Below are 24,276 nucleotides of genomic sequence, written 5' to 3'. Positions count from 1 at the left end.
TCTCAGGGCCAGGCCCAGGCAGGTCTGGTAGCTTCAGGAGCAGGAAGCAATCGTCCCTTCCTCTGCGGACGGACATTCCAACACACGCCTTGTTTGTAGGCCGTGGGTGTCCTGCTGTGGTGTGTCTCCTGGGCTGACCTCTTCTACTCCCTGCATGGCCTGGACCACGGCTGGGCCCCTGCCCCCATCTTCTTTGTCACCCCCTTGGTGGTGGGGGTCACCATGGTCAGTGTGGGACCCAGGAAGCTGAGTGGGGCAGGGTCTCCTGTGGGTTGGGGGATGGTGATGGGGGTCCCATGGGCTCTGAGGAGAAGACTGGACACCTCAGTGACGGGAAGAAGATGGGGGTGACCCCACAAACACCTGGCCCTGTGGGATGGGGAAGAATGGAAGCAAGTTCAGATGTGCGTGCCCTGGCCCAGTTTCCCTTGCCCTCCCTGCACAGCTGCTGGCTGCCCTGCTGATCCAGTATGAGCGGCTGCAGGGGGTGCAGTCCTCGGGGGTCCTCATCATCTTCTGGCTCCTGTGTGTGGTCTGTGCCGTCATCCCCTTCCGCTCCAAGATCCTTTCAGCTGTGGCAAAGGTAAAGGGAAGGGGAACCTGCCCAGTCCAGCCCTGTGCGGGGTGGAGGGTAACCTCAGGGCTCGAGGTCACCGCTGGGTCCCAGGCTCCTCCCCTCGGCCCCTCCTGAGGTTCAGTCCTTTTTGTGTTGTTGTCTCCTTGCTGTGTCTCTGCTGGGAAGCAGGCTGGGGCAGGGTGGAGGGAGTGCTGAGGCCAAGCACCAGTGTAGTTCTGGAGAGCGGGGCCATAGTTGGATATTTACGGGAATGCAGGGCACCATTCTGTAGCCACCACCAACTGCAGTGTCTGACAGGGTTGTCCAAGGTGTGTAGTGAGCATATGTTTGCAGACACACATGGGTAGGTCTGGCTTACCTGGACTTTCCGTGATCTCGTTTCCCCCCCTCATCTCACCTTCCTCAGTTCCTAGCCTTCCTCTTGATCTGTGGTGAGGCTGATGGTGGGCGGAAGGAACACTGGGGGTCAATCCAGCATCTCCCCATTTCTCCATCTTAAGGGAAGGTAGTCAGATATACTCATGAGAGCACAGGCTTGGAATAGTCCACTTATTCTGTGTGATCTCGGGCAAATTTCTTAGTCTTTTGGAGCCTCATTTCCTTAGTTGCAAACTGGGCATCAGAGATTTCCTACCTTGTAGGGGTGACAAGGAGGGTCAGACAAGGCGATGAAGGCAAGCCCTTGGTGCAGTGCCTGATGTAGGGCAAGTCCCCACTCAGCAGTGGCCCCCTTATGACCCCGCCCCTCTCTCAGAGGAGCCTGAGGTTCTGATGCTCTTTCCCGTTGTCCCCGCAGGGCAAGATCTCGGACCCCTTTCGCTTCACCACCTTCTACATCTACTTTGCCCTGGTGCTCCTTGCCTTCATCCTGTCCTGCTTCAGGGAGAAGCCACCGTTGTTCTCCCCAAAGAACGTTGACTCTGTGAGTTCTCCATGGAGGCCGGTGGGAATGGAGGTTCTGCGCCCGCCCCTCAGCTAGCCCTTACCGGCATTCCCCGTCCCTTGTCGTCCTTTCCATTCCCAGGTCATCTCCACAACGTGCCACCTGGGGCTTGCAGCTGGAAGGCAAGAGGGCCTCCTCCCTCTACTCTGCCTTGAGAGGGGGTGGGCATTCCTGATTTCTCCCTTTCCACTCTCACCTTCTAGAACCCCTGCCCAGAGGCTGACGCTGGCTTCTTCTCCCGCCTGACCTTCTGGTGGTTCACAAAGTGAGTTGGCTCTTCCTCCAGCGTGGGCCAGAGAGAGGGGTCCAGGAGATAGAGGTAAGGGGAAGAAGGGGAGCAGGCTGGCAGTTTGGGGACCTGAGGAGCTGGGCCTGGCTGGCCCCTCTACTGCAAACCCCCGCCTCAGCGGCCATGGGGCAGAAGAAGATGGGGGAACTGTTTAGGTTGGAGGCTGAGTACAAGGGCCAGGCGTGGCCCAGCCCTGACCCTGGGCCACACACCAGCCTTGCATCTAGCAGGTGGCGAGGAGAGGCCCAGAGGCCCAGGGGCTAGAAGAAAACCGTAATTAGTTCTACACTCTTCTGTCACCTTCTTGGCCACCTGTCAGAGAGGCTTGAGCAGGATAATTGTGTCTCTGACCTGGGTGACAACTCAGGAACCGTGAGGCACTGAAGAGGGCCCCAGCCTGCATGAATTTCAACACCAGGGCCCTGGGGTCAGTAGGGCATCTGGGGAAGAGGGAGAGAAGGGGCCTGAGATGGGAACTTGGGGTAGGAGGCAGTGGCCTCCAACCTGTTCACTGTGGCAAATAAAGGAGACACCTCCCTTGACCATAGCACCCTAGGGAGACCCTTCTTTCTGCAGACCCTGGTCCCAGCTCCAGGCTGCTAAACTCTGACTCCATTTGGGACCATCTGCCTGCCCCAGGTTGGCCATTCTTGGCTACCGGCGTCCCCTGGAAGAGCAGGACCTCTGGTCCCTGAACAAGGAGGACTGCTCCGAGGTGGTGGTGCAGAGGCTGCTCGAGGCCTGGAAGAAGCAGCAAAAGCAGGCAGCACGGTGAGCCCCCCCACCCCCCGCCAAGTGCCCACGCCTCTACACCCAGCCCCTTCATGCACCCAGGTCTCCTGCAAGGGAGGCTGCTGACCAGGGAGGGTTGCAGGGCTGGGGGTAGGGAGAAGAGCAGGTATAGTGGGGAGGCTCAGGTCTGGGTGAGGCCAGCTCTCTCCAGCAGTCCTGAGGCCGGAGGATGGCTGCCACTTTTGCAGCACTCATTCCACCTGAGGCGTGGCCCTGAGCACAGAGTGAACTTGGTCTCCAGTCCCCCTACGGTGTGTATTTTGCTGTCCCCTTGTTGCAGAAGGGGACACAGAGGTTTAATGGTGCACCCGAAGTCCCCTGGTTGGTGGTGGCACAGCTGGAACCCACACCCAGTTGTCTGGCTCCCCTGCTCTTACCCTGCACCACCTTGCCCAACGTGGAGGTAGACTCCAGGGACTCCCCTCAGGAGGAGCAGGGCCTCTAGTCCTGCCTCGCCCTGTCTGAAGGCTGGAGAAGACAACCCTCCAGCCCAGGGGCCTTCCCACAGGCAGCTTCCCATCAAGGACCCCATATCTGGCTCGCTGCCAGCCACGAGAGACGGGGCTCTGAGTCCTCCTTTCCTCCACCTCTGACCCTGGGGCTGAGCCTCCCCACAACCCCGGGCCCAGGGCTCCAGTGCTTTTTCAGTCAGGAGCCCCTGACACCATCTGGCTTTCAGAGGAGCCTGGCACTTGGGCTTGGTCAGCAGTGTCTTCGCTTCCATAACGTGGAGCCTCAGGGAAGCCCTGTGGCTCCCCAGTCTGCCTGGGCACCCCTTCACTGGCCCTCCACATCACCTCTACCCTCTCCCTGCACAGCTCCCCAGTGACTAGGCCACTAGCCTTCCCTGCCCATGTGCCCCTTCCCTCACCGCACCCTCCCTGGGGAGGCTGGGGCAAGCCAGAGGCGGGGTGTTGCTGGGTTACAGTCCTCAGATGGCAGTTAGACACCACTTATATGCCCTCTGGCACCTGAGGACAGAATCTCTTGCGGAATTTACCTGGAAAGTCATGTGCGTCCCCGCGGCCCTCCCCCCCCCGCCCCCCCCCTCCCCCCGTCCCAGCCCCCAGTCCCGAGAGCCCAGAAAGCAGCGCCCCTCTCCTCCCCACCTATCCCAGGCACTTGGCTTCATGGGGCCTAATACCCACTGCTCCTTCCTCCCCAACCAGACACAGGGTCGCAGTGGCACCTGGGAAGACAGTCTCCAGTGAGGATGAGGAGCTGCTGGGGGGCCGGTCCAGGCCCCGAGAGCCCTCCTTCCTGAAGGCTCTGCTGGTCACCTTCGGCCCTGGCTTCCTCATCAGCACATGCTTCATGCTGGCCCAGGACCTGCTGTCCTTCGTCAGTCCCCAGCTGCTCAGGTCTTCGCACTCTCCCTCTTGCTGCAGCTCTACCCCGGGCAGGGGCAGTGGCTGGCTGTCCCTGAGGACTGAGTCCAGAAGAAGGGATGACATATAGTGAAAAGAGCCCCAGACCAGGAACTGAAGGGACTCTCTCCACTTTCTGTGTGCCCTTTGGCAGTGGCAATGCCTCTGCACCTCAGTTTCCCCATTCACATCCAACTTATCTTTACCATACTATGTGCCAGGCTCCCTGGTGGATGCATTAAACAAACATTCTCCCTTTAAATCCCACAGAGAAGTGTCCCTACTCCCATTTTACAAACAAGGAAGCAGAAAAACTAAACTAAAAAAAATAAATAAAAACAAGTGAGGAAGCAGCAACTCAGAAAGGTGAAGTGACTTGCCCAAGGGCACACAGCTGATAAAGATGGATTTGAGTCCTGGGCTCTGAACTCCAGCTAATACAACACTTCCCAGATGACAGACAGGCTCTATCACCTGTCGTAGGAGGGGCTTGGACTCAAACAGTTCTCAATTGAGAGGGTGGAAAGAGCACTGCCTAGCAGCTGAGCCACCAGCTCCTTGCCCCTCTGTTCATGCATTCACTTATTCAATGACTATTGAGCCCCAGGGGGCCAGAGAGCTATGGTCTTAATGTCTTGGGGGGGAAACCAACGGTGAGTCCATTAGGGTGCTGTGCGGGGCGAGGTGCATTCAGGTATCCGGACAACCCCAGGAGGGGTACAGAAGCCAGCTTGGGAAAGAGCAGAGTACGTTTGCCAGCCAGGGGGGGTATAAAATTTGGAAGCACAAGCAGGGGTTGGTTAACCAAGGGAGGAAGGAGGGAAAGGTGCAGCTGAGGCAGAGTCACAAAGGCCTGAGACAGCAGGATGCAAGTGATCGTGTTTCTGACAGGATGCTGGAGGGAAGCAGGATCAGAGGGAAGGGCAGAAAGACAAGGGAGAGGGGGAGAGTGAAGGAAATCCTTAAAAGATTTGCAGCCAGGGAGGTGCAGCTGATTTGTATTTTGGAAGAATCCCCTGCCAGTAGTTCAAGGGATCATAGAGTAGGTGGCCAGATAAAAGTGGGCTGACCAGGGCAGATGAGAGCCCAGGTCGGGAGTGAGATAGGATTCAGAAGCTACTCTGGAGATGAGGGGTGTGCCAGGAGAGGGAGGGGTCAAGGGTGACTGGAGGATGATGGATCTTTTGCTGAGATGATGAACTCAGTGGGAGGAGGGGGCTGGGTACCAGGCAAGGTGGTGAGTTGAATCGTGGCCACGTGGTCCTGTAGTTCAGCTGGGTCCCCTAAGGTGAGTCTGCCAGCCAGCTGAAGGTCACATTTCAGAGCCATCGGTGGAAGCCCAGGGTCTCATATCTGTGGCTAAGCTTTGCCATGTAGAGGCCCCAGGCAGAGCCCTGGGGAATTCTGGCAGGTAAGGGGTAAGCAGAAGCCTGGCAGGGAGGGGCCAGAGATGGAGGAGCAGAGCGCTTGCAAGATGGCCAGTAAAATGGAGCCTGAGGAAGGCCACATGGAGTTTGTTCGCGACTTTGCCAAGAACAGAGACTGGGGCAGAAGGGAAGGCCCTGAGAGCAGGGGGTGTACAGGGGAGGCAGGAGCCATGGAGGTCTAGAAATTCTGTATAGAAAGATGCATTCATTTCCCGTGGCTGCTGCAAGAAATTACCATAAACTGGGTGGCTTAAAACAACAGCAGTTTATTCTCTCCCAGCTCTGAAGGCCAAGGTGTCGGTGGGGTCGGTTCCTTCTAGAAGTTCTGAGTGAGAATCTGTCCCTTGCCCCCTAGCTTCTGGTGGTTGCTGGCACTCCTTGGCATTCCTGAGTCTGTAGACGCAACACTCCTATCTCTGCCTCCTCCTTCTCATGGCCTTTTCATGAGCGTATCTGTGTTGCTGTGCAAATCTCTCTCTCTCCTCTTATAAGGACACCAGCCATTGGATTAGGGCCCACCCTAGTGATCTCATCCTAACTTGATTGATTATGTCTGTACAGACCTTCTTTCCAAATAACATCACGTTCACAGGTACCAGGGGTTAGGACTTGAATGTATGCTTTTCGTATATTCAAGGGAGACACATTCAACCCTCAGAAGGAGAGGCCTGGCTCTGACTGTAGAGGTAGATCCACATGGTCAAGGGGAGGTGTGTCCCAACGTGGAAGAGAATTGGTCATGTCAAAGGAAACGGTACAGAGCTGCCAGCAGAAATGAAGCTATTGGAGATCAGGAGAAAGGGGGGTGATGATGGAGCATGTTCCTGAGGAGGTGGATGGGATCCAGAGCTCAGGGGAGCAGGGTCAGACTGGGAGCGCTGGAGGGACACCTCTTCTGAGGCAGCAGAGAGGGAAGAAGGCAAGTGTTAGAGGGAAAGTTTGTGGTTGGTGGGAAGTTGGTAACAGGTGAGTTAAATGGGAGGACTTAGTAGGTAGCCGCTGAGGGGGCGGAGAGTGGGACCGCGCAGAAGGTAAGAGAAGTAAAGAGGGTGGTGGAAGAGGAGTGAGGTAGGGCCCTGGGGCAGGTCACCAGCTAGCACTGGTGCCGGCTGATGTTGGAGAGGATGGATTTGAGGGGCAAGAGCCTGTGTGGTCATGCAGTACGCTGAGCCCTCAGCAGCCCAGGAGAAGGCACAGGAAATTCTAATCAAGAAACATGTAGTGGTACTTACTGCCCTGTGGTCTAAGCAGGCAAGAAAGGCAGGCAGATGAGGCTGGGGTGAGAGTGCTAGATGGGAGGTGTCGTGGGAGCCGTGGTAGATAGAAACGGAGGAGAAGGCAGAAGGGAGCGAGGAGGGAGGGTCGTGGTCTTGAGGCAACACTGGGCTGGGTCCCCCTGGGTGGGGCAGAGGTGGGGAGGAGGGTTAGCAGCTGCCACCCGAGAGGTTTCAGAGGAGGGGGCAGAGTGGAGGCTGAGGGTGAAAGGGGAGGGGAGTAGTAGAGGGAGCAGCCTGGAGAGCCCCCCTCCCTCAACCTTCATGCCTCTCTCCTGCCCTTGCAGCGTCCTGATCAGATTTATTTCAAACCCCACGGCCCCCAACTGGTGGGGCTTCCTGATGGCAGGGCTGATGTTCCTGTGCTCCGTGATGCAGACACTCTTCTTGCACCAGGCCAACCGTTACATCTTTGTGATGGGGTTGAGGCTTCGTACGGGGATCATAGGTGCCATCTACAGGAAGGTCAGCTGGAGCAGGGCTCTGGGGGGCCGGGGAGGCTGGCCCTGGGGAGCTATGGAGAACGTCACTGGCTCAGTTCATCACCTGCTGTCTACCTGTAGGCTCTGGTCATCAGCAATTCAGTCAGACGTGAGTCCACCGTGGGGGAAATTGTCAATCTCATGTCATCGGATGCCCAGCACTTCATGGACCTTACCCCCTTCCTCAACCTGCTGTGGTCGGGACCACTGCAGATCATCCTGGCCATCTACTTCCTCTGGCAGGTGACTCTCTGGCCCCTTCCTCTGACCTTGACCTTGCTGAGGAAGGGCAAGAGAGGGTTACTACTGGTCAGCAGAGGTGCGGCATCATGGACCCAAGTGCTTCCCTAGATGCTGGGGTGGGGGTCAGGACTGCAGGGGTGCTGATGCTGGCGTCTGCAGCCGAGTCTTCCCGGCCTGGGTGACTACCCTTTGCACAGGTCCCAGGGAAGGAAAGAGGGACTAAGAGGCAGGGGGTGTGTGACTGCCCGTCATTGTCTGTCTGTATTTGCCCTCCTGTGTATCTGGACACCCCTCCACCCCTGCCTGTTTGTCGTCATTATTGGGTGGCTGACGGTTTCTGCAGGTGTTTTGGTCATTTTGGCTTTCTCTACGTTTACTTTTCGCTGCCTATCTGGCTGATCATAATCGATTGCTTCCTGTCCATCTCCATGTTTCAGATCGATAAGCCTCTGTCTGTGGGGTTCCATCTCCATACACACTGGTTTAATATGTCCTTTCCAACCACCTGTGCCTCCTTAGAACCTGGGTCCCTCCGTTCTGGCAGGAGTCGCTTTCCTGGTTTTGCAGATCCCACTCAATGCAGTTGTGGCCACGAAGATGCTTGCTTTCCAGGTGGGTGCACTGCTTCTGCCTGAAGCTCCTGGCCTGGTGCCTGGGGAAGGGCATTCACTGCCCTGGGGCCCCTCGGTTCTTTTGTATACTAACAATGGGTGGCTACAAGCCACTTTCACAAACGCTAGCTCACTCTATCCTCAAAACAACGCTGAGAGTGTTTTAGAAACATTCTTATTTTGCATCTGAGGAACCAATGCCCAGAGAGATTATGGCAGTCCAGAATCAGGCAGACCTGGAACTTGAACCTGCATCTTCTGTCTACTAAGTTTCTTCTGCCACACTGTGCTGAGTGTGAATAGCCAGTCACCCAGTCCTTTTTTTGCAAACATTTTTTGAAGTCTTCAGTAGCTTCCCATTGCATACAGAATGAGTGACAAAGTCCCTAGGTCCACACGCTAGGCCCCTGCTCACCTTGCAAGCCCTCACCCCCTGTGGTATGGCCAAATTTCAGCCAGTCTGGCCTTCTTACTTTTCTGCAAAGCACTGAGCTCTGCATACCTCTGGGCCACCATCCACACTGTTCCCTGGAATGCTGTTCCCTTCCTTACCTGCCGAACTCCTTCCCTTGTTCCACCTCCCAACATAAACTCTGATTTCGTAGACTCTCACAGAATCCTATGGTTTCCCTCAGGATACACACGCTAATTTATTAAGTGCTTATTTAAATAATCGTTCGCTTCCTACCTGCCTACCCACCAGCTGTCAGCTTCGCGATGACCAGAGCCTTGTTTGAGTTGGTCACGGCTATCTGCCCCACGCCTAGCATGTGGCCCGGCACACAGTAGGCGTAAATCTAAATGAATAGATTTATTTGGCGTGTTGTGTCCTGGATTAGGGTCAGCAGGCTGGCAGTCTAATTGGGGCGGTATCCAGGCACAGGATCACTCTGGGGACAAAAGGGAAGTAGACTGTGTTTTAGAGACCCAGGGCAGGGGGCAGAGGATGCTGCCTGGGAGGGATGATGATGCTGGTACTGAGGTTGGAACTGGATTTTGCTGGGAGGCAAGGGGAGGCTGAGCTGGGCCTTCCAGGCTGAGGTGCAGCACAGGCCCGGCAGGGAGGAGGGGTGAGCAGCCACTGGCTGCAGCGTGTGCCTGTGCATGGGAGGTATGAGCCCCCGAGGGTGGGGGTCTGTGGAGGGGAGTGGAGCGTGCCACTACCACTCTCTCTGCAGGCGAAACAAATGAAGTTCAAGGACTCGCGCATCAAGCTGATGAGTGAGATACTGGGTGGCATCAAGGTGCTGAAGCTGTATGCCTGGGAGCCCAGCCTCTTGCAGCAGGTGGAGGGCATCCGGCAGAGTGAGCTCCGGCTGCTGCGCCGGGCTGCCTACCTCCTCGTCATATCCATCTTTTCCTGGAGCTGCACCCCCTTCCTGGTGAGGCTCTCCTGCCGGGGCTGGCCTCCCACCTCCCACCTGGGCAGCCTAGGCCTCTGGGCCCAGCATACTCCACCCTGACATTCACTCCCACCGCTACCCAGGTGACGCTCATCACACTCGGGGTGTATGTGTCCGTGGACCCAAACAACGTGCTGGATGCTGAGAAGGCCTTTGTGTCTGTGTCCCTGTTCAATATCTTAAGGAACCCCCTCAACTCACTGCCCAATTTAATCAGCGGTCTGATTCAGGTAACCGCAGATGGGGCTGCGGGCTCTGCTGGAGGAGAGCAGGTTGTTGGGGTCACTTAGGGTCAGGAGATAATCAAGGAGAGTTACCTGAATCAGGAGAGGGCTGTCTGGCATGAAGAAGAATTGTTCAAAGTTGAATGAAGTCACTAGAATCAGGGGTCATCTGGGGTCAGAGGAGGTCAGGTGGCGTCCGTGAAAGCCTGAGTTCTGGAGACAACCTCCTCTTACCCACCTGGACTCTGTCTTTGGCAGTGGGAGCCAATGGAGACTTAGTCCTACAAGGGGCCCCCAAACCAGTGTCTGGGCCTTCAGGGGGCTTGGCCATACCCAGGAAGTTGGGGGCCCTCAAGTGTAAGACTTGGGAGTGGGGGGGGTTAGAGAATGCATGGCTCCCAGGGCTGACTCACACCCTCCTGCAGACCAGCGTGTCCCTGAAACGGATCCAGCGTTTCCTGAGCCAAGATGAACTTGACTCCCAGTGTGTAGAAAGAAAGACCATCACCCCAGGTCCAGACACTGCTACCTGGGCTGCTCTTGCAGCAGCCCCTGCTCCAGAAAATCTTTGTTCCAAGCTTTTAACTTTCCTCTTGTGACCCCTTTTCTTGTTCCTCTTTCATATCTTTAATTCTATGCCTGCCTTTGTCCTCTTTGGCTCTCTGCTCTCTTCTCCTTCATCCCTCTGCAAGCTTCCCCCACTCTCCTTCCTTCCCTAGGGCTCCCCATGCCCTTGTCCCAACACTTCCTGCCCCTTTTCCTTGTGCCCCAAGCTTCCCTGCCTTCTCCCCTTGACCCCTTCCCTAGGGCTACCTACCCCTCTCCCTCCCAACTTCCCCCAGGGATCCTGGCCCCCCTGACTCTGTATAACTCGACCCTTCCAGGCCATGCAGTCATCATAGAAAATGGCACCTTCACCTGGGCCCAGGACCTGCCCCCAACCCTGCACAGGTACCAGTTTCTCCTGTGCCTTCTTAGCTGCCTAAAGTGGGCTGAAGTTCAGATCAATAGCAAAACCTGCCCCTAACCTTTACTCCCAAGTTTTTGGCCCGGAAAGCAGGAAGAGCCTCAATTGCTAGGGTGGTGTCTGGGAGGAAAAAGGGCTTGGGTCCCCAGGGGGAAGGGTGGAAATCAAAAACCTGATCTTTTTTTTTGACTGGGCTCCTGGTCTCCCAGCTTAGACATCCAGGTGCCAAAGGGGGCACTGGTGGTCGTGGTAGGGCCCGTGGGCTGTGGAAAGTCCTCCCTGCTGTCTGCCCTTCTGGGAGAGATGGAGAAGCTGGAAGGCAAGGTGTATGTGAAGGTGAGAAGGGTAGGGACTCCTGGGAAGGGAAGCTTGGCGAACCCCAAGGTAACTCTGGGGTTCTCCTGTGGCCAGGGCTCCGTGGCCTATGTGCCCCAGCAGGCCTGGATCCAGAACTGCACTCTTCAGGAAAATGTGCTGTTTGGCAGAACCCTGGACCCCAGTCGCTACCAACGGGCCCTGGAGGCCTGTGCACTGCTAGCCGACCTGGAGGTGCTGCCTGGCGGGGACAAGACAGAGATTGGAGAGAAGGTACATGGTCCCCTCCCCTCCCATCCTCTGGGGAGTCAGCACATACAGCTGCCCACCTTAACCCAGCCTGGGTCCATATATGCACTCATTCATTCATTCACACATTCATGTAATACCATGCCCAGCTCTGTGCTAGGCACTGGGGAAATGGATCTGTTGATGAGGGTGGGGGAGCCAATCTGTGAGCCAATCTGTGAAAAATTTCTGCAGGCCAGGCTGAAGGCCTGTGCAGGGACAGGGAGGGCAGTGGGGGGGAAGTCTACATACAGAAAATTGTCACTTTGGAGCTGCATCTTAACAGCTGAGGAAGAAGGGCTCATCACTCACCCATTCATTCATTCCTCAGATTTCATTACACACCAGTGTTTCCCCTTCTCCCTCCCTTCCTCTCCTCTAAAAATAATACATAAATAAACAGACAATACTATACAGTAGTGAGTACATGAGTCTTACAATCTCTGCCTTTTTCTCTCCCCCTCCTTCTCCCTCCCTTTTCCTGTCTCTGAAAATAATAAATAAAATCTTAAAAAGAAAATGCCCTGACCAGCCTGGCTCAGTCGGTTGAGCATCATTCCACAAAGGGAAAGGTCCCCGGTCGATTTCCGGGCAGGGCACACGCCTGGGTTGTGGGTTTGGTCCCTGGTCAGGGTGCTTAGGAGAGGCAACCAATTGATGTTTCTCTTTCACATCAGTGTTTCTCTCCCCTTCTCCCTCCCTTCCTCTCCTCTAAAAATAATACATAAATAAAATCTTTAGAATCTCTGCCTTCAGATAGCTTACATTCTAGTGGGGGGGGATGATAAGCAAGATAAATAAATACGTAATGTATGAGAGAAATGCTAAGGGAGAAAGAATGGAACAGAGAAGGGATATAGGACTATGTGTGGGGCTGTATTGTTAGGGTGCCTTGGGAAAGCCTCACTGAAGATTGGAAAGGAGGGAGTGGGTCACTTCTGGGGACATGGAGCCTTGCCTGGGACAAAGGCCCTAGAGCAGAGAGAGCAATGAGTGCAAAGCCCCTGAGGCAGAAGTATGATTAGGGCATTTAAGGACCCGCAAGGAGGCCAGTATGGCTGGGGTGCAGTGAGCGGGGGTAAAGGGAAGAGGTGAGGTCAGCGAGGTGTCCAGGCAGCCATTTCCCATACTGCCCCGCAGGCCACTGGGAGGGCTGGCTTTACCAAGAGGTATGGAAGGCCTTTGAAGGTGTGAGCTGAGGAAGGTGTGTAGACTAGTTAGGAAGGGGCGGGAGGGTACAGGGCAGGGCAGAGCCTGGAAGACCTTGGTTAAGGTTTTGGCATTTACCCTAAAAACCATGAGATATCAGTGAAAGTTTTTATTTTTTAGTTTACTTATTTATTTTTAATTGTTGCAACATGAGCATAACAGAATTTACCGTTGTCACCATTTTTAAGCGTGCAGGTCAGTAGTGTTGAACACATTCGCATTGTTGTACAACCCTCCATAACTCCTCTCATCTTGCAGAACAAACTGTGTGCCCCTTAAACAGTAGCTCCCCATCCCCCTCTTTCCCCAGCTCTTGGCAACCACCTCTCTACTTCCTGTCTCTATGCATTTGACTCCTCCAGGCACGTCATATAAATGAAATCATATATCGTAGTATCGTTTTGGTGACTGGCTTATTTCACTTAACATAATATCCTCAAGGTTCATGCATGTCATAGCATGAGCCAACAGTTCTCTCCTTTTTAAGGTTAAATAATGTTCTAGTATGTGTGTGCATACCACGTTTTGTTTATCCCCTTGTCAATGGACACTTGGGTTGCTTCCACCTTTGAGCTATTGTGAATAACACAGCTGTGAAGATGGGTGTGCAAATACCTCTTTAAGACCCTGCCTTCAGTTCTTTTGGGTGTACACCCGGAAGTGGAATTGCTGATAATATGGTAATGCTGGGTTTTTGCTTTTTGTTTTGTATTTGCTGAGGAACTGCCATCCTGTTTTCTGGAATGGCTGCGCCATTTTGCATTCCCGCCAGCAGTGCACATGGATTCCAACTTCTACACACCCCGACCAGCACTTGTGGGGTTTTTTGGGGAGTGAGACAGTGTTTGTGTTTTTGATGGCAGCCATTCTGATGAGTGTGAGGTGGTATCTCATTGAGGTTTGGATTTGCATTTCTCTAGTGGTCAGTGAGGTCGAGCATCTCTTCCTGTGCTCATTGTCCACGTGTATGTATCTTCTTTGGATAAAGGTCCATTGAGTCCTCCGCCCATTTTGTGATTGGGTTTGGTGTTTTTGTTGTTGAGTTGTAGGAGCTCTTTATGTATACAGCAGGTCCTCAAATAATGTCATTTCATGCAGTGTCATCGCATTATAACATGGTGACATGCTGTAGGAACTTTTTTTTTTTTTAAAGACAGAGGGGCAAGGAGGGAGAAAGAGGGAGAGAAACATCAATGTGTGGTTGCCTCTCACACACCCCCTACTGGGGTCCATACTTGGCCAGCAACCCACGCACGTGCCCTGACTGTGAATTGAACCTTTGGTTCACAGGCCGGCACTCAATCCACTGAACCACACCAGCCAGGGCGGAACTTAACTCTTATTTATATCAATTATATCAATTGGTTTCATTATACATCATTTAGCTTAAGTCACAATGACTTACAGTAGGAAGTGAGGACCTATTGTACTGGGCTTTAACCCCTTATCCGATATATGAGTTGCAAATATTCTCTCCCATTCTGTAGGTTGCCTTTTCACTCTGTTGTTCCCTTTGATGCACAGAAGTTTTAAATTTCATGTCATCCAATTGATCTATTTTTACTTTTGTTGTCTGTGCCTCTAGTGTCATAGCCGGAAAGTCATTGCCAAATCCAGGGTCATGCAACTTTTCCTCTATGCTCTCTTCTAGGATTTTAGCACTTTTTAATACTAAAGATTTCAGTGTATATTCCCTCAAAACAATGACATTCTCTTACATAACCATAGATGAATTGTCAAAATCAAGAAATTTAATGTTGGTACAATATTACTATCTCAGTCACAGTCTGTACTCAAATGTCATCATTTGTTTCAGTAATGTCTTTTTTTAGCTATTTTCTTTCCTGGGCTAGGATCTAATCCAGGATCCTGAGTTGCATTTACTTATCATATCCCTTTATTCTCTACCAATCTGAATAATTCCTCAATCTCTGTCTTTTAGGACCTCGATGCTTTTGAAAAGTACTCTGTAGAATGTCTCTCATTTTGAACAGAGTTAGATTCAGATTATGTTTTTGGGGGGAAATACCAATGAAGTAATGTCGTGTCCTTCTTGGTGCACTCTCTTTGGAGGCGGGTGAGGTCACTTTGTGCCTTATTAACAATGTGAACTTTGACCACTTGATTGAGGTGGTATCTTCCATTGATCGTTTTATTTCACGACTTTCATTTATGATTCTTGCCTGAGTCAGTGTTTACTATGATGTTTGCCAAGTGGTAATTTTCTACCTCCACTCATTCTATAGCTATTAGTTGGCATTTTACTCTAAGAAAGAGCTTTCTCCTCCTTCCCCTTCCTGGGCTCATGGATTCTTATTGGATCCAGTGGGTTGTAATCCTGTACCATCATTATTTATCTTGATGTTCAATTTGTCAATGCTAAGCAGGGGCAGCTATAGAGCTGCTCTGGCTATAGTGTTGGGGGGTCCCAAAGACACAGGCCCCAGTGAGGAGGCTCTCGTGGTGGTTTGGGGAAATGATGAGGGCCTAAGCCTGAGCAGAGGGAATGGGAAGAGTAGGACTCCAAGGTTATAGGAACCCAGGGAAGACCTTCCCATCTATGATACAACTTCTCCTTCCCCTCTCTCTTGGACCCATGCTGACCTCAAACACACAAACCCAGTTAAGTGCCCAGCACATAGTAGGCACTCAAGGAAGATTGGCTGGTTGAATGCTGGCATGCTCACACGCCTCAGTCTCTACACCTGATTCTCCCCAGCAGCTCCCACTGCATCCCACATTTGCCCTCCCCAGGAGTCAGTTTCCCAGGGCACCCCAAAGAGTGGGGCTCTGTTCCAGAGGAATGAAGAGAGCTGGTGGGAGGAAGGGAGGCTATACCTCTGGGGTCTGCCCTCTGGGCCAGCCCTGCTGCTATCTGCATCAGTTTCCCCATCATGGGTTTAAGGAGAGATCTTACCTCCCCTCTAGCACCTGAACAATCTCAGGGTTGATGAATTTGGGGTTTGATGCTGGGGTTCTGTCCTTACTTCGGACCTTAGTAATTCAGGACCTTGGACAAAGTCATCAACATCTTGGGCTTTAATTTCACGATCTAGAAAGTGGGGCTAATGGTACCTCTCTGGGAGGAGTGACGTGAGGACCAAAAGGGGAAATTGCTATGAAGGTCATCTGCAAACTGTGCAGGTGATGGAAGATGCAAAGGTCAGTTAAGGACCTCCTTGGGATTTCCAGCCTCCCAGAGTATGAAGGTGGCAAGCCGGGGAGCCAGTTGGGCAGGGTGATGGAGCAAAGGGAGCAGGAAGTCCTCATTTGTCCCAGGAGGACTCTGAGAGCCACCACCCTTTCTCCATGGCTTTACAGCTTCACAGAGACCGGACCAGGCATATGAAATGTGAATTCAGAGGTCTATCTTGCTGAATAACAGTGGACAGGGCCTTTGTCCCCTTTGTGCCTGCCTGACTCCCTTCTACCCAGTACCTACTTCCCACCTCTCTCCTCCATCCAGGGCATTAACTTGTCTGGGGGCCAGCGGCAGCGGGTCAGTCTGGCCCGAGCTGTTTACAGTGATGCTGACATTTTTTTGCTGGATGACCCACTGTCAGCTGTGGACTCCCATGTGGCCAAACATATCTTTGACCAAGTCATCGGACCAGAAGGTGTGCTGGCAAGAAAGGTGAGGCCTCCAGGAGGCTAAGGGGCTAAAGTGAGACCTAGGGCCCTAGGAGAGAACTGGTGGGAGGCCAAGGGGTTTGGGTAAGACCTGGAGGTGTGGGAATCTGAGAAGCAGAAGGAGAGGATGGGTGGCTAGGGAAACCCACATGGAAGTCCCAACCCAAATGCGCTGAGCCAGCTGCGGTGAGCACGGGGCGTGTCCCTGATGTACCTGTCCATGCTGCCTGGCACACAGGCACCTCACACTCGCTCCATGGCCCTGTGCCTGTTGTGGGGGTGGTGCTGAGGGTGGTGGGGGTGACAGCCTGCTGCCTTCTCCCCAGACACGGGTGCTGGTGACGCACAGCATCAGCTTCCTGCCCCAGATGGACTTCATCATAGTGCTAGCTGATGGACAGGTGTCTGAGGTGGGCACCTACTCAGCCCTCCTGAAGCGCAACGGCTCCTTTGCCAACTTCCTCCAGAGCTATGCACCTGAGAAGGGCAAGGAACACCTGGAGGAGGACAGCAGGACCGGTATCCCTGGATCTCCATATTCCTCATATTCCTGTGTCCTACCAGCCTCTCCCCTGTCTTGGCCGGGGAGGGCATCTCTGAGTATCTATGGACCAGCCCAGTGTTGTACCAGGGAGGTCTGGGGGTCCTGGACCCTCTGTGTGATGGTCAAATATCACCAGAAGGGAAAGGGAACGGGATGTAGTCAAGTCCCTCCTCCTCTTCCCTAACTGCACGACCTTGGATCAGCAGCTCATTTCTCAGAGCCTCAGTCTTCCTATTTGTCAAAAGGGTATAGGGCCCAGGCCCAGCTTGTGCAGCCAGGCTGTTTCATAGATGAATTCTTTGGTACATACATAAGCCCTTAGAAATGTCATTTATTTATCCACAAATATTTATCAAGCAATGACTGTGGCCAGACACTATTCTAAACACTGAGAGGACAGTGGACAAACAGACAAATCCCTGTCCTCATTGAACATATTGAAATCCTCGGGCTTAGGAGACACCCCTACCCCCCACCCCTTGTCATCCGGTCCCCGCTCCCCAACCCCAAACTCTGGGCTGGCTCACTAACCTTCTCCCGGGTTTTCTTACCTCCTGCCCTATGCACAGCCAACACATCTGGAGCATTTACTCAGTGCTCTGTCCCTTGCTGAGTACTTGACACATGTCCGTTTCTTTAATTCTCACAGTGACATGATGAAGTAGATACTATTATTATCCCCATTTTACATGCCCGCCTCGAGTCATGCTGTGAGGAAGTAGGGTTTTAGCCCAGCCAGTCTGGCTTCAGAGCCCAAGCTCCCAACCCTTATATTTGAGTCCCCTTCTCCCTTGCCCCTGATGGAAAGTTTTCCTTCTTTTCTAACCTAAGCCTTTCTTGCTGCCCTTTTCTTTTTCCAACACAAAGTTGGTCACTTCTTTTTGTCATTATTGTCCTTGCTGCCCTCTCAGCCCTTGTCATCTAACTTATCTCATGCATGTCCACTCAGGCTCCTTCACTGGGGTAGGAACGGGGGCTCACAGGGAGCCAGCTGACCTCTGGCTCCTTCCTCCCGCCCCGCAGCAGCTTTGGACAGTCCAGAGGATGAAGAGGTGCCACTGATTGAAGACACGCTCAGCATCCACATGGACCTGATGGACAGTGAACCAGTCATGAATGAGGTCCGGAAGCAGTTGCAGAGGTAGGCTCCTGAGAGCTCTCAGCCTCCTGCGAGGCTGTGTCAGGGCTCCCCACACCCTGCCAGGTGGGGTATTCCCCCTGACACTCGTACCTCAGGCCTCCGCTGCATCCTGCATCCTACCCCTGGGGCCCTGTCTTGTGAGTGTGCCAGAGGCATCCACTCCAGGCCTGACCAGCTGCCTCCACAGACAGCTGAGTGACATGTCCTCGGACGGGGAGGGTCAAGGTCGGCCTGTGTCCCTGAAGCGCCTTGGTCCAGCAGAAAAGGTGGTGCAGGCAGCAGAGCTGAAGGCAAATGGGATACTGATTGAGGAGGAGAAGGTGGAGGTGGGCAAGGTGAGTGAGGTGCACTAGGTGGGCTGGATAGGGTGGGCAGGTCCCCAGCAGTCCTGGGGCTCAGTGAAGTCCTCTGCCCCTGACCACCATGGCCATGCAGGTGAAGATGAACGTGTTCTGGGATTATGCCAAGGCTGTGGGGCTCTCCATCACACTGGTCATCTGTCTGCTGTACGCGGGTCAAAGTGCAGCTGCCATCGGAGCCAGCATATGGCTCAGTGCCTGGACCAACGAGGCTATTGTGGATGGCGGACAGAACAACACCTCTCATAGGCTGGGTGTCTATGCTGCCTTGGGAATTCTGCAAGGTGAGGCTGTGAAAATACCTGGAAGGGGCTCCAGTGGTCCCCTTTCTCACCTCTGAGCTGCTGAGTCCCCCACACCATGCCCTTCTCTCTACCATCCCAGCCATTGCCCCAAAGCCTCCCTAGCCCACAGTAGTGGTCCCCCTGCCTCTGAACCTACTCCTGCACGCCTGCCACCTGGCGCAGATGAGCGAACCCCCCCTGCCACCTCCAACAGGGGTCCTGGTGGTGCTGTCGTCCATCATGATGGCAGTAGGCTGCATGCGGGCCGCGCACTTGCTTCACCAGGCGCTGCTGCACAACACGATGCGCTCGCCACAGTCCTTCTTCGATACGACGCCCTCAGGCCGTGTCCTCAACCGCTTCTCCAAGGACATCCACGTCATCGACCAGGTTCTGGGCCCCACCATCCTCATGCTGCTGAGTTCCTTCAGCATCTGCATCTCTACCCTCGTGATCATCGTGGTCAGCACGCCGCTCTTCACTGTGGTCATCCTGCCTCTGGCCGCCTTCTACATCTTCGTGCAGGTGCTCAGGGAGCGTGTGGGCGTGGCTGTGAGGAGAGCCAGTGCTCATGTGGGTGGGACCATTGGGGGGGATGCTGGGAGGCATCCTAACCAGACCCAGAGACTTCGCAGCTGGGTTTGGTTAGGGACAGTAGTCCGTTCCTTTCCCTCTTTGAAACTCATTTTCCTCACCTGTAAAATAGGGAGAATCCTAGGGTTGTCGGTAGGACAAAATGAAATCCTTGTGAATTGTGGCTGGCCCCAGAATCCCTTCCTACGGGCTATTTTTTTTTTTTTTTTTTAAAGGATTTTATTTACTTATTTTTAGAAAGGGGAAGGGAGGGAGAAAGAGAGAGAAACATCCATGTGTGGTTGCCTCTCATGTGCCCCTCACAGGGGACCTAGCCCGCAACCCAGGCATGTGCCCTGACCGGGAATTGAACCGGCGACCATTTGGTTTACAAGCCTCACTCAATCCACTGAGCCACACCAGCCAGGGCTACGGGCTATTTTTTTTAATAAAATATTGTTAACAGTTTGAGACACATTATCTTTTCCTTCACTTTATACATTTCTAAACACATATGTGTATGTTCATTTTAAAAATGAGTGGATAACTTTCAGTATAGCTAAGTATAAAAGGCGTTTGTGTTGCCAGGCCCCTGTCCTGCCATAAATCAATCAGTGGATGAAGGTACCCACTGTGTGTAGAGACTGTGACGTGGGCTGCACTCCGTGCTGGGGCAGGGGGCTCTCAGACACACATCGCGCACCGCTCTGGCCATCTCGGGGTCCACAGGGTAGAGGAGGGGAGCTGGAGGCAGAGCCATGTTTTTGTGGGGCTGAAGCTTGAACAACTAGATTGGGACATGGGAGGAGGAAGAGGCTCTTTAAGAAAGAGAATACAAAATTATCTTATTTTTGCAAATTTTACAAAAATGTTTGACTGTGTGAGCACACTGCTAAAGCCCTTATGTGGAGCTAGGCATATTCACTGACTTAGAAGGCCAAGCAAGGTCTGTACTGTAATCCGGGCCCCTCAGGGAGTGAGGGGGTCAAAAGCTGAAAGGGAATCAGGAAAGGATTTGTGGACAAAGTTGGCCTTTCAAGCATCTCCTGAGCAGAGCCGTGTAGAGGGAGAGCGTGGAACGAGTTCAAGGAGCCACATCAGGCCCCTATGTCTTAGATTCTTTTGGGCAGGGACAGGAAGCAAGGTCCTATGGGGGAGTAGGGATGGCTGGGAGGAGCCCAGATGGGTTCAGGGGGTATGCAGGACCGAGCTGGGGTTCCACGGTCCTGACCTCAAGCTTTTTCTCCATCCTCCATCAGCGCTTCTATGTGGCTACCTCACGGCAACTGAAGCGGCTGGAATCTGTCAGCCGCTCGCCCATTTATTCCCACTTTTCGGAGACGGTGACTGGCTCCAGTGTCATTCGGGCCTATGGCCGCATCGAGGACTTTGAGGCCATCAGTGATGCTAAGGTGGACAACAACCTAAGGAAGGCCTACCCCAACTACTTCTCCAACAGGTCAGAAGCTTCCTCCCCACCCCAGGCTCCTCCAGGAGCTCCCATTAGGGTCTCTGCAGGAGAGACCCTGGTGTTCTCGGTCCTAGCCCCTCCTTCCCCTTAAGCACAAAACTACCCCCTTCCTGCACCTGCCCCAGTTCCTCCTTGTCTGATCCCTGTAGGTGGCTGGGAGTCGGAGTGGAGTTCGTGGGGAACTGTGTTGTACTCTTTGCTGCGCTCTTTGCCGTGATTGGGAGAAGCAGCCTGAGTCCAGGGATGGCGGGCCTTTCTGTGTCCTATGCCCTTCAGGTATGCAGGGGTCCGGACCCCAGGGCAGGGCCACCCCTGGGGCAGAGGCCACACAGGTGTCACAAGCATCTCTTGAGCACCTCGCTCTGCCCAGTGTGGGGACCAGCCACAGGTTCTGCTCTCCAGCATCGTGAGCTCAAGGTCAGGCTTGGAGAGACACTCCCACCAACAGGGCGTGGTGATGCTGGGCAAGCAGCTCTTGTGGAGGGAGGAGCAAAACGTTGTAAGAACCGGGAGGAGATTCTCCCCTTTGGGGAGTTGGAGACGTTACCTTGGAACTTGGCCCCAACACACAAGCAGGACTTGTCCTTTCTGTACACAAGATCTCGAAGGTCCATGCCGACAGTTCCTGGGGCAGGGAAGTGTAGGGCTGGAATACACTTCACTTCAGGTGCCTGCAGAGAAAGTGCCTGAGCTAGAGGGTGGGCAGGTCAGTAACCACAACTGGAATTTTGTGAAGCAAATCACATTTTCAGCACCTCGGGAGGCTCAAGTCTTGAAAGCTTTGCTAAACAAAGGACAGCCCAGACAGATCAGTCTTCTCAAACTTCAAGGTGCACGTGACCCACCCGGAGATTTGGTTACAATGTGGATTCTGATACAGTAGGCCCAGGATGGGGCTCAGGGTCCTGCATGTCCATCGAGACTCCTCGCTGCACAAAGTGTGGTCCACGGACCAGCTGTGTCAATGTCATCTGGGAGCTTGTCAGAAATGCAGAATTTCAGGTTCCGCCATAGACCTGCTGAATCAGAAGCGGGGTTCTCTGGGAAGTCTTATATATATTGATGTTTGGGAAACTCTAGCCTAGGGGACCCTTGGTTGAGTCTGCATTGTCCCTGCCTGAGGTGTGGTTGTGACTAGAGCCCCAGGTGGCACTGCTGTTGGCTCACCCAGGCCCACATGGGTCATTGATGCAATAGGAGCACAATCAAGGAGCCACTGGGGGAGAGGAGTGATCACCCTCCTTATGACCCAGTCCCTTTGGCCAGGTGACATTTTCTCTGAACCTGATGATACGAATGTTATCAGAGTTGGAGTCTAACATTGTGGCTGTGGAGAGAGTCAAGGAGTACTCCAAGACGAAGACTGAGGTGGGTACTGGGATGGGCCTGGGGTTGGGGGAGTCTGCAGTAGCTGGGGAAGGGTGCTCAGTAGCCCACTGCCCCGGTACCCCAAAGCTATCTACTCAGGTAGCTCTTCGTTTATTCATTCATCCATTCAGCCCTTACTGAGCATCAACCAGAGGTCTATGGTGGGAGGTGTAGAGGTTTCCCAGTTGGGCAAGACAGGGCCTGCCCTTCAGCAGATTCTGATGGAGTGGTGGAGGTAAGACATACTGCAGGGTGCTGGGGTAGAAGACCAGAGCTCGGGTGATGACACCCAAAGAGGATCATTCAGCTGCGATGATCGGGGGCGGGGGGGAGGGGTAAGCATCCAGCCAAAGACATCAGCCTGGTCAAAGGAGCAGCGGTAGGACGGCCTGCCCTTTGCTGGGGAAGGGAGTTGTCCTCTATGGGGAGAGTTCTCTATTCACCCTCCCATGGTTGCACCCCAGACCTCTTCGTGCTCAGAAGCTGCACTGTCCCCGAGATCTCAACCGAACACCCCCATTTTAGACCACCTGTCCCATCCCTCCCAGCTAATGCATTCCAAGCCCTCCGCTATCACAGTACTTTGTCCTCACTGGGCCTCCCAATCCTGTCACCTGCCTTCGTCCCCTGTCCATCATCTCATCTGGCCTGGATTCTGTGCTCCACCAATACCAGTGCCCACCAGTCCCTTGCCCTTCTCTGTCTCTCAGCTGTCCTCGCCTACAAAACCCTACCCCGGTGAGCCCGCCTGTCTGCCTTCTGCCTGCCGGCATGCCGCAGCTCAAACGTCTGGAGGAAAATCGCTGGTTTCGCTTCAAGTCTGCAACTACGCACCGCTGCTGGTGTTCCTGCTTTGTTTCTCCATGTGCTCCACTTGCAGAAAGATTTGTTCTGAACCTCCTTTCCCCAGGCCCCCACACCTCCTCCTTCCTGTGCCCAGCCATCCACCTGTCTGACATGTCAATGAGAAAACAGGCTGTAAGAGGTGAACTCCCTCAACCTTCTTTCAGACTTGCTATTGGTCCTTTCACATTCTTCCTTTTTCTTTTAATAACAAATGGACCTCCTCATCTCAAAGCCACCCCCCGCCCACTTCTTCCCAGGGCCACTCAGGGACTTCACTTCCCCATGACACCCTCCGCCTCCTGCGTCACCTGTCTTGCTCCCTCTGTTGGAGAGTTCCCATCCACATGCAGAAATATGCTATCATATCTTCCATTCTAGACCCTCCCCTTCTCTTCCATCCGACTGCCCCATTTCTCTGCTCTTCATCTTCACGCTTGTTTTTAAAATGGTCTACTTGTGCTCTCCTCCTTATCGCTTAACTCAAGGCCCATCCATGTTCTCACAAATGGCAGTGTTTCATCCTCTCTGGGGCTGAGTGGTATTCCATTGTATGTACCGTATTTTGCTGTGTATAATGCACACCCACGTTTTCGTGCACATTATACACAGGATTATTATGTCCATGTTATGTAATCATCATGCCCATGTATAATGCGCATCCTTATTTTTCCCTTAAAAATTTGGACCAAAAGTACGCATTATACATGGCAAAATATGGTATGTGCCACATCTGCTTAAACCAGTCACCTATCAAAGGAGGACACTTTGGGTGCTTCCGTGTCTTGGCCACTGTGAATGATGCCGCAGTGAACGTGGGGGTGCGTGTATCTTTGCAAATAAATGTTTTCAAATTTTGGGGGTAGATGCCCAGAAGAGAGAGTGCTGGGTCATATGGGAACTCTATTCTTAATTTTTTGAGGAACCCCATACAGTTTTCCATAGTGGCTGTACCAGTTTACATTCCTACCAGCAATGACGGAGGGTTCCTTTTTCTCCACAACCTCTCCAACACTTGTCATTATGTGTGTTGTTGATAATAGCCACTCACAGGTGTGAGGTGGTAGCTCACTGTAGTTTCGAGTTGCCTTTCCCTAATAGCTGGTGAAGCTGAGCATCTTTTCATATGTCTGTTGACCATTTGTATGTCTTGTTGGGAGAAGTGTCTGTTCAGGTCCTTCCGATTTATTTTAACACCCTTCTAACTAGTCATTCTGTTTCCACTCTCCCCTCTTCCTTCACCTGGTAGCAGCCCAAGGGGTCCTTTAAAAACATCAAATCATGTCATTCCTCTGTGCATGGCCCTCTAATGGCTCTGCATCTTAGAGGAACAGACCTTAGTCCTTAAAATGGCCTTCAAAGCCTTACATCATGGGGCTACCCAATACCTGGGTGAGAGTCCCTTCCCTCTCACCTTTGTCACTGTGCTCCAGAACACACCTGGAGGCATTTGCACTTGCCGTTCCCTTTGCCTGACATTCCCTACCCCCAGATATTTACTTGGCTTGTTCCCTCACTTCCTTCCTGTCTTTATTTAAACATCACCCCCTCCAGGAAGACTTCCCTGACCACTCTGTACAGAACAGCAACACCAAGCACTTCTCAGCACTCATCACCTTCTTACATTATGCAGGTTTTCTTATTTGTTGATC

At 53.3% G+C, this 24,276-nt stretch overlaps 1 protein-coding gene across 8 annotated transcripts in view; it reads left to right on the top strand.

Moving 5' to 3' along the window:
- The window catches only part of ABCC3 (ATP binding cassette subfamily C member 3), a 46,660-nt gene that overhangs the window by 14,059 nt on the left and 8,325 nt on the right, over window positions 1-24,276 (top strand). The window contains exons 3-27 of one of the 8 annotated variants that reach the window (XR_008425102.2): window positions 100-225; window positions 446-583; window positions 1,374-1,499; window positions 1,724-1,785; window positions 2,449-2,580; window positions 3,771-3,962; window positions 6,957-7,134; window positions 7,233-7,394; window positions 7,914-8,006; window positions 9,184-9,387; window positions 9,492-9,638; window positions 10,058-10,145; window positions 10,517-10,583; window positions 10,809-10,935; window positions 11,011-11,187; window positions 15,878-16,045; window positions 16,368-16,560; window positions 17,609-17,726; window positions 17,914-18,061; window positions 18,162-18,369; window positions 18,584-18,894; window positions 20,202-20,401; window positions 20,563-20,689; window positions 21,720-21,781; window positions 22,492-22,766. Coding sequence is in view for 6 of the 8 variants with exons in the window: in XM_053910800.2 (XP_053766775.1) it covers window positions 100-225; window positions 446-583; window positions 1,374-1,499; window positions 1,724-1,785; window positions 2,449-2,580; window positions 3,771-3,962; window positions 6,957-7,134; window positions 7,233-7,394; window positions 7,914-8,006; window positions 9,184-9,387; window positions 9,492-9,638; window positions 10,058-10,145; window positions 10,517-10,583; window positions 10,809-10,935; window positions 11,011-11,187; window positions 15,878-16,045; window positions 16,368-16,560; window positions 17,609-17,726; window positions 17,914-18,061; window positions 18,162-18,369; window positions 18,584-18,894; window positions 20,202-20,401; window positions 20,563-20,689; window positions 21,680-21,781; window positions 22,492-22,737 (3,840 nt within the window). In the remaining 2 variants the exon portion in view is untranslated. Of the gene's footprint in view, window positions 1-99; window positions 226-445; window positions 584-1,373; window positions 1,500-1,723; window positions 1,786-2,448; window positions 2,581-3,770; window positions 3,963-6,956; window positions 7,135-7,232; window positions 7,395-7,913; window positions 8,007-9,183; window positions 9,388-9,491; window positions 9,639-10,057; window positions 10,146-10,516; window positions 10,584-10,808; window positions 10,936-11,010; window positions 11,188-15,877; window positions 16,046-16,367; window positions 16,561-17,608; window positions 17,727-17,913; window positions 18,062-18,161; window positions 18,370-18,583; window positions 18,895-20,201; window positions 20,402-20,562; window positions 20,690-21,666; window positions 21,782-22,491; window positions 22,767-24,276 lie in introns of those variants that run through there. The other 7 variants (XM_053910800.2, XM_045182311.3, XM_053910798.2 and 4 more) reach the window with 7 other exon arrangements.

Source organism: Desmodus rotundus, chromosome 9 (genome assembly GCF_022682495.2).
Source record: "Desmodus rotundus isolate HL8 chromosome 9, HLdesRot8A.1, whole genome shotgun sequence".
Lineage (NCBI taxonomy): Eukaryota > Metazoa > Chordata > Mammalia > Chiroptera > Phyllostomidae > Desmodus > Desmodus rotundus.
Note: the sequence above shows the minus strand (reverse complement) of the source record. Positions and strands in the feature narration are given on the sequence as shown.